An 8,722-nucleotide genomic window follows, 5' to 3' on the forward strand; every position below is an offset into this window, starting at 1 on the left:
TCACCCCGTGGTCTCTAAACCTGGACCAAGTGAAATCATGGTCTTCAGTTGCAGAAACTGGACCACTCCCAGGAGCACCGTGGAAAGTTCAGGTTTGAGCTGGCCGTGTGCAGCTGGGTTGGGGCTGGTGCCTGGCGTGCACAAGGTCCTGGTTTCTTCCCCAGCACTGAAAAGTTAAAAAAACACAAAACAAAAAACGACTTCCAGGTTTACACAGAGAAATCCAGGCTTCCTAAGGGGCCAGCAAAGCTGAGGAGGAGTTTGCAGGGGATCTGCTACCTAGGGCTGTGTGGCGTGGCTAGGAGCTCCGTGTCTCCAAGCCTGACTTCTCACATCTGTGACTTGGGGTGACAAAGCTTCCCTTGGCTCTGGCTTGTGCTGGACCTTCTCCTTACTGCAGCCCCTCAGCATGGCCATTGGGACAACGTTCCTGGTGGGAACCCCTTGTCCCTGTGTCCCCACCATCTGCCTCAGTCAGGTTCTAGGTGAGTCTCTGCAGGTCAAGAGAATGCAGATAGGGTGGGATCTGATGGAGGCCACTGGAGGAGGGCATGGAGAGGCTGAGGGAAGAGGCTGAGAGGAGGCTGTGGAGAGAGGCTGGGGAGACTGGGTTGAGGCTGGGGGGAGTCGGGAGAGGCTGGGGGAGGCTGGGGGGAGAGGCTGGGGGAGGCTGTACGCTCTGGGCGGAAGCAATGCCTCACTGACTCTGCCTCTGACTGCTTGGTCAGGAAGGGCCGTGGCTCTCTGAGCTTAGGTTTCTGAAGCACTTGAGCCTGCAGCCCCAGGAGGCACAGACCCCCTTGTGCAGCTCTTCCTGGCCTGCCCTGCACAGACCTGTTGGATGACAGGTGGTGGCCACACCTGGGATCCCAGCTACTCAGAAGGTGAAGATCAGGAGACTCACGGTTCAAGGCCAGCACAGGAGAAAAGTTCTGAAGACCCCATCTCAGCTAATGAAAGCCAGGTGTGGTGGTGCACACACTCGTCGTCCCAGCTGTATGGGAAGTATAAATAAAATTGCCGTCCAGGCTGGCCAGGCGTAAACAGAGACCCTATCTCAGAAACAGAGACAAAAAGGGCTAGGGACTCAAGTGGTAAAACACCTGCCTCAAAGGTACAGGGCTCTGAGTTCAAATCCCAGCTCCATAGTGCAGAGAGAGAGAAATAAAAACAAGTCAAGTTTTCCTTATTGTCCTCTCTGATGGACAAACAAGCTCCTTCTCTGTGATCCATGTGTTTTCAGAGTAGTGGACACTCCTGGGTGGACGTGTGACGCCAGGCTGTTTTACCAACCTGACCTGAGTGGGAGGGGCAGCGAGCAAATCCTTCCACTATGGAGTCCACAGGTCTGGGTTCAAATCCCAGCTCTGCCACTGAGCAGCTGTGTGGTTTTGGACAAGTGACTTTGCCTCTCTGAGCCTCAGTTCCCCTTCTGTGAAATGGGGATAATAAATAACCCTCCTTAGAGAGTGAGCCGGTCAACATCAAATATTGTCATGGGCTCAGCACCTCCCGTTAGCACCAGCCTCCACTCTGCCTGCTCGCAGGCCCCGCCCACGGTGGACACATGACCAGTGCTGGCCAATCAGACTCCTTCCTGGGATTTACATTAGCCAAGCTTACTGCACCTACATCTCCTACAGATGGAGGGCAGGCATGGCTGGACCCAGGTGCTCCAGTGAAGTCCCCAGAGCACCACCTCTCCATCTCATGGTTCTTCTCTCCCAAGTCCCCTGCCCAGCTCTGACCCGGCCATTCTGGCCAGCCTGGGTGTTCCAAATGGGGTCAGTCATCCATCTTTAAGTCCACAGTGTCCAGAGAGTAGTTCAGGGTCACTTCCCAAGGGAAGATCAGGGCTGTGGTCTCAAAGAGGAGTGATGGGTCATGGTCAGCAGAAAGCACAGTGACCCCAGCACCCGGCATTGCACACCTAAAGTTGCAGGGTGGGGGAGGAGCCTGTACGAGGTCATTATAAATGGGGGCCCAGTGTGGGATGGGCAGGTGACAAGGAGCCTGAAGATAGATGTCAGACCTGGCTCTGAAGGGCCTCGTGAGCCCCGATGTCTCCACATCACTGGGATGATTTGCACAGGGAGCGAGATGGGTCCCCACCCTCCATCACAGCACCAGCTTATACACAATAGGCGCTCACTAGATGAGTCCTGGGAAATAAGAATGTTCTAATTGTTCAAGAGGAGGGATTATGTAGAAGAGAGAGAAAATGCCCACGTCTGAAAAGACACACCGTCTGAGTGACAGCCAATGCCCACTGTCATGAGGACATTGAGTTCTCGATGCAGTCCCCAGGCTATGGTCCAGGGAGAGCCAGGTGCCAGACACCATGCAGGTTAAATCTCACAACAGCCCCATGAGGCAAGCATGGTTTCAGCTCCATTTTACATGAGAAGAAGACGGTCCAGAGAGGTGACCTGCTTTGCCTGAGGTCACATGGCATGGACGCAGCCACAGTGGGATTCCATCCTGTGGACATTTTCAGCTCTTCCTGGGGATCTTTATCTATTCATTTCTATACGGATGATTCTCTGGGTGTTGCTGGAGAAGAGGACAACCTGGGCCTGCGCCATGCGTGGCCCCTCAGTGAGGGGCAGGAGGGTGGTCAGCACCACACTGAGGATGGCAGTTGCATAGCCCCAGCCCAGCTGGCACTTCCCACCATGGTACATGGAGGAGACTTCACAGGCTTCTTTGGCAAATGGAGAGGCCAGGGTGACTGGGAAAACCAACAGACCCACAATGGAGGTGACAGCTGGAGACAGCACAAAGGAAAGCCAGTGTTTGATCAAGGGGTATGGACTAATCTCCCATCCCAGGACTCACTCATGTACCCTGCTACTTACCCACATATCCACCATCTTTCCATCCACCCATTTACCCATCCACCGACCCACCCATCCACCCACCCATCCACCCATCCATCCACCCACCCACCCATCCACCCATCCATCCACCCATCCATCCACCCACCCATTCACCCACCCACCCATCCACCCATCCATCCACCCATCCATCCATCCATCCATCCACCCACCCATCCATCCACCCATCCATCCACCCACCCACCCATCCACCCATCCATCCACCCATCCATCCACCCACCCATTCACCCACCCACCCATCCACCCATCCATCCATCCACCCATCCATCCATCCATCCATCCACCCACCCATCCATCCACCCATCCATCCATCCACCCACCCATCCATCCACCCATCCACCCATCCATCCATCCAACCACCCACCCACCCACCCATCCATCCACCCACCCATCCACCCATCCATCCACCCACCCATCCACCCATCCACCCACCCATCCACCCATCCATCCATCCATCCACTCACCCATCTACCCATCCACCGACCCACCCATCCACCCATCCATCCACCCACCCATCCACCCATCCACCCATCCATCCATCCAACCACCCACCCACCCACCCATCCACCCATCCATCCACCCATCCATCCACCCATCCATCCATCTACCCATCCATCCACCCATCCATCCACCCACCCACCCATCCATCCATCTATCCACCCATCCATCCACCCATCCATCCATCCATCCATCCACCCATCCATCCATCCACCCACCCATCCATCTATCCACCCATCCATCCATTTGTTTATAAATTCACATGTCCTTCTATCCACCCTTCTCTCAGCTACCCTTCCACCCATCTGTGCACACACTCACCCACCCTTCCATCCATGTTCTAACCAGTTCATTTCTCCCTCTTCCCGCCTATCCATTCACTCATCTGCCATCGACACACCTGTGCATGTGAACCATCTGTCTCCAACACCCCATTCCCCATCCTCCACCCACCATCTCCCAATACACCCATTTCCCGCTCACCCGTGTCCATTCACTGAGCTATCCACCAGTCCATCCACCCACCCACATTCACCCACATTCACCCAGCAGCACTGTTAGAGCCATGTAGTGATCACCAGAGAAGTGGAAACCACCACAGTGAACTGTGGCCTCACCCATGAAGCTGGAACCCTGCCACCTGCCCGCCCCCCGACTTATGGAGTACTGGGGTTTGAACTCAAGGCTTGAATTCAGGATTTGAGCTCTACTGCTTCAGCCACACCCCAGCCATTTTTGCTTTGCTATTTCTGAAACAGGGTCTCAGTTACATGTCTGCTGGGATGCCAGGCAGGCACCACCACGCCCAGCCTTTGGTTGAGGTGGGGTCTTTTGCGTTGGCTGGCCTTGAACCCCAGTCCTCCTAATCTCCACGTTCCAGATCACTAAGATTACAGGCGTGAGCCGCTGGGCCTCAGCGACATGTATATGTTATACATGTGTAACATGTACTGTTGAAATGTGTATACCTTTTGGATAATGGAATATTATTAAGCCTTTGAAAAGGAAGGAAATTCTGAGATACGCTACAACCTGTAAGAACTCTGAAAGAAGCCAGCCACAAAAGGACAAAGATTGCACGGATTCACCTGTGCTCAAGTTCATGGTGACAGAAAGAACGGGTGAGGGAGGGGGTGCAGAGTTAGCGTGTAAGTTATAGACTCTCCGTTTATAAACTAAGTTCCATGGGTGGACAGGTGGTGGTGTCCACCAGCAGAACACCTAAACTTATTCAGTGCCATGCATTTCACTAATACCTAAATTTACACTAAATAACATGAATAAAAATAACTCTAAATTACAACAAAGTAAAGATACATTGTTTCATCTCCTTTGTAACAGTATAGTCATTTCTATTGTTTTAAAGGTATATGTCTTCAGGAATAATTTAAACTATGTATCTAGCTGTATGTAATTTTTTTGTGTGTGCTGGGGTTTGAACTCGGGGCCTCAGGCTTGCTAGCCAAGCGCTCTACCACTTGAGCCACTCCACCAGCTCTTTTTTTTGTGGTGGGCTTTTTTTTTTTTTTTGAGATAGGGTCTCTTGAACTATTTGCCCACGCTGGACTTGAACCATGTTCCTCCTGATCTCTACCATCTGAGTAGCTGGGATTACAGGCGTGAGCCACTGGTCCCTGACTGAAGAATAAATCCTGAGAATCTTAGATATATAAAAATAATGAATCAGGACTGGGCATGGTGGGTTATGTCTGTAATCCCGGCTACTCAGGAGATGGAAAAGTGACCCCAGCACAAAACAAACTAAAAACCACAGTGGCAGAGCATCTGCCTATTAAGTGCCAGGCCCCAAGTTCAACCCCAGTACCCCAAAATAATAACAGTAAACATAAATTTGAGGCCAAGGGCACTGTGGGAGATGAAGACACTAGTGAAATGAGCTGGGTCCCTGGCCTCCACAGGTGCCCCTCTGCTGACCCCCTCCACAGGGTCCACTTGCCTGGCCTCCCTACAGCTTCACCTTGCCCTTGCTGCAATGTCCCTCTGCCGTTGGCTGACTCCTGTCACCTTTTGGTCTCAGCTCACAGTGGCCCCCAGGCAGGTGCTTTCACCCCTCAGCACGGCGAGGTTTCCTGCCATCCTGTGCTCACTCCCACGGTGTCTGCCATCCACTGTGTCAGTCGTGCTGGGGTTTGGATGTGGCTTGGGTGTCCCTCTAGGATTTGTGTGTTGACATTTAATCCCTATTGTGGGGAATTCAGAGAGTGTTTACAGGAGGGCCCAAGGGAGGGGTTAGAGTTAGATAAAGCTGTCAGGAGGGAGCTCCCATGACTCAATCCTGGTGGCTTTATAAGGAAGGAGAGGGGGAGAGAGAGAGAGAGAGAGAGAGAGAGAGAGAGAGAGAGAGAGAGGGAGAGAGAGGAGACAGATGCACATAGACGCCCTGTCTGTTGCACCTGGTGCCTGCACTGATGTGGGACCCTCCCAGCAAGGAGGCCACCACCAGATGCAGCCCCTGACCTTGGACCCCCCAGAACCAGGATAAACACAAATGTCTTTTCTCCATAAAGTTATCCAGTCTCAGATATTTCCTTAAACTAAAGCAAAACAGACTAAGACAAATTATGGCTGGACGCTGCCCCAGCAGGCCTGGGACAGGGCTGTACCCTCATCCAATGACTCCACAAATATGGGTGGGGGGGTCTCCGTCATGTGTGAAGCTACGTGCTGGAGATACCGAGGCAGAGGGACTTGCCCTTTCCCTCCCGGAGCTGAGCTTGCAGTGGAGAAAGACGGAAGCCATCCAGGTGGCAGGTGGGGTGTTTCAGGTGTGCTGTGCAAAGCATGACCAGGACACGGGGGGGGGGGGGGGGCGGCTCAGGGAGGACCCCTGCCAGGCAGTGAGAGTGTGACCTTGGCAGGGGAGGCCCAGGGAGCACCAGCCCTGGCAGAGGTGGAAGATGGGGGGCTGGTAAATGGGCCCTGAGTTCGGGTTTCACTCTGAGTGTGAAGGAACCACAGCCAGTCAGCCCAGCCCGAGGATCCGATTTCCTTTGCAGCAGGACCTGTTTGTCCAGTGTGTGGCTGGAAGCACTGGTTGTTGAGACCCTGGTGGGGATGATGAGGATTTAATTGTTCGAGGATGCCAATCAAGACTCAGGCGACACAACGGTGCCCCGAGGGCTGTGGCTTGGAGACAAGCAGGCCTCCCACGGCACAGGTGTTCATGGCTTAGCAAGTGCAGTGCACAACCTACCCAACTGGGGTAAAGGTGACAGAACGTGGATGGGTGAGGCAAAACAAAGGGGGGCAGAGCATTAGAACGAGGTTGGTGAAGAACGGGTGGCACTGAGGGTGTCCCCTCCCTTCTCCAACTCTGGAATTGTTCAGGGACTAGGAATAATCCACAAGTCTAGTGCTCATCCTGGAGATCTGGCCTCAGAGGCCTGACTTACAAGCTCGTTCGTTCATTCCTTCAGTCATTCATTCCATATTAATACAGACACTTTACCTGCAGCTGCCTGGACCCCTGGCGTAAGGCCACTGCCCCTTCTTGGGCACAGCCCTCTGGGGGCCAGGGTCCAGGCCAGGAGGAGAAAAGCACTGCCAGCCAGCAGGACCCAGCCACCCAGGAGCGGCGCGGCAGCCACCTGCCCAGGAGAGAGAGAGAGAGATAGAAAAGGGGCTGGGAGGCTCGCTCTGATCAGTAAGTGGCTACTGAGACACCCAGACCTCCCAAGGGGTCTGAGCTGCTGTAACCCCGTTCCCCCAGCAGCCCAGGGAATCAGCAGAGCCAGAAAGAAAACCCAGACTGACAGCTCACCACGCCTGCCTCGTCCAGAGCAGCACGGGCGGGGCTGTCACTCCACCTTTGTCATCCATCTTCAAGGCCCTGTAATCAACCCCAGACGTGCTGGGCTAAGCACCCATTCTCCCAGCCCCCCGGTGGTTGATTTTGGCACCTTGCATCACAACAAGGTCTTCAACAATTTGGCTTTCGTTATCAAACCTAACAGGGCTGACGGTGGCCAGGTAGGGTGATTTTCCAGCAGGTGGCAGCACAGTGTCCTGAAGAAGGGGTCCCCTGTCCTAACGTGCACAAAGCTTCAGAATCATCCTGTTTGCTAAAGTACGGGGAGCCCAGCCACCCCACACCTGCAGAGTCAGCAGCTCCAAGTGGACCCAGCACCGGCCATTTTACAAAGTTGTGCAAAGGGCTGTGGTTTAAGATATTGTGTGCTCAGTTCTCAGGGGACATTTGTGGGCCACTCAAAGGTACTGGGGCGCCCTGTGGTGAGGAAAGGACCTCAGACCCCACCCTGCAGGAGCACTTCTCTGTGTTGGTGGCTTTGACTGTGTCTCCCAGGGTCCAGTGGTGTGACAAGTAGGTCTCACCTTCCACGCAAAGTCAGGAATGTCCTTCAGGGACCTGAAGGTCACACAGCTCTGGTTCCAGCTGTCCCCCTGAGGCCAGGAGCAGTAGGTGAGGACGCCAAAGGAGAAGGTGGGCATCTGGAACCAGGCAGGGGAGACGAGGCTGAGGGCTGAGATGCAGGTGAGAGACAGCCCCAGGGTGGCCCTTACTCCAGCCATCATCAGGAGGCGTGGTGACCTGTGGATCAAAGGTAAGATCAGTGGTGCCCCGGCCAGGCCCTGTGGTCAGAGTCCAGGTCATCGCAGCTGGAGGAGCCACTGGCCACAGGTGGGGGAGAAGATGAACTCCTGAGGCCAAGAATCAATGTCGGCCTGCAAGCCGTGCCCCGTCCCCTCTGAGGGGCAGCACTGGGCCAGCCAGGCCCCTCCCTGCCACTCGTTCATCCATCCATCCCTGCTTGGTTCCCTCACTCGCTCGTTCTCTCAGCAAGCCTTCCCTGTTCAAAGGGCTGCCGCCCACAAGGCCAGCGGGTTTCAGCAGCCGCCCTGCCCACCCCTGAGGGACGTGGTCACTGCTTTGGGAGGATTTTTGCCTCGCCGGACAGCGTGCCTCTTGCGCCTGTGTGGACGGATTTATTCTGCGTGCTGCACTCAGCTTCCCCTGCAGGCACCAGGCTGATGTGTTTAGGATGGACGCCTGTTGCCCGTTTGTCCTGGTTACAGAGGCCCCAAAGGCCCTGTACCCTAATAGTGCTGCCTTCTGGGGTGGGTTTCAACCTATGAATTAGGGAGCGCAAATGTTCAGCCCATAGCAAGTCCTGTGGGAACTCGTGAAGGCGCCTGGATTATACATGTCATTGTTTTGGTCCATTTTCCATTGTTGTAACAATGGAAAGAGACCGGGTGACTTATGAAGAAAAGAGGCCTTGCACACAGCTCAGCTCTTGCTCTCTCTCTCTCTCTCTCTCTCTCTCTCTCTCTCTCTCTCTCTCGTG

The 8,722-nt window shown here is 54.4% G+C and overlaps 1 protein-coding gene across 1 annotated transcript; it reads right to left on the reverse strand.

The window, feature by feature from the left end:
- Window positions 1-2,513: 2,513 nt before the first annotated feature.
- Lhfpl7 (LHFPL tetraspan subfamily member 7) lies at window positions 2,514-7,949 on the reverse strand. Its single transcript, XM_020186883.2, has 3 exons — window positions 7,749-7,949; window positions 6,865-7,003; window positions 2,514-2,767 (listed from the first exon to the last, which is right to left on the reverse strand). Exons 1-3 carry the CDS (start codon window positions 7,947-7,949, stop codon window positions 2,514-2,516), a joined length of 594 nt encoding a protein of 197 aa, XP_020042472.2.
- Window positions 7,950-8,722: the final 773 nt, after the last annotated feature.

The sequence above is a fragment of the Castor canadensis genome, chromosome 18 (assembly GCF_047511655.1).
Source record: "Castor canadensis chromosome 18, mCasCan1.hap1v2, whole genome shotgun sequence".
In the NCBI taxonomy this organism is placed as follows: domain Eukaryota; kingdom Metazoa; phylum Chordata; class Mammalia; order Rodentia; family Castoridae; genus Castor; species Castor canadensis.

Excerpts from the sequence above, each read along its gene's own strand:
- Lhfpl7 (XM_020186883.2), bottom strand. The coding sequence starts at position 7,949 with ATGATGGCTGGAGTAAGGGCCACCCTGGGGCTGTCTCTCACCTGCATC. Across the intron at positions 7,004-7,748 it reads TTCCTGACTTTGCGTGGAAG|GTGGCTGCCGCGCCGCTCCT; the intron begins GTGAGACCTACT and ends TCTCCTGGGCAG. Across the intron at positions 2,768-6,864 it reads AGGGGTCCAGGCAGCTGCAG|CTGTCACCTCCATTGTGGGT; the intron begins GTAAAGTGTCTG and ends TGCTGTCTCCAG.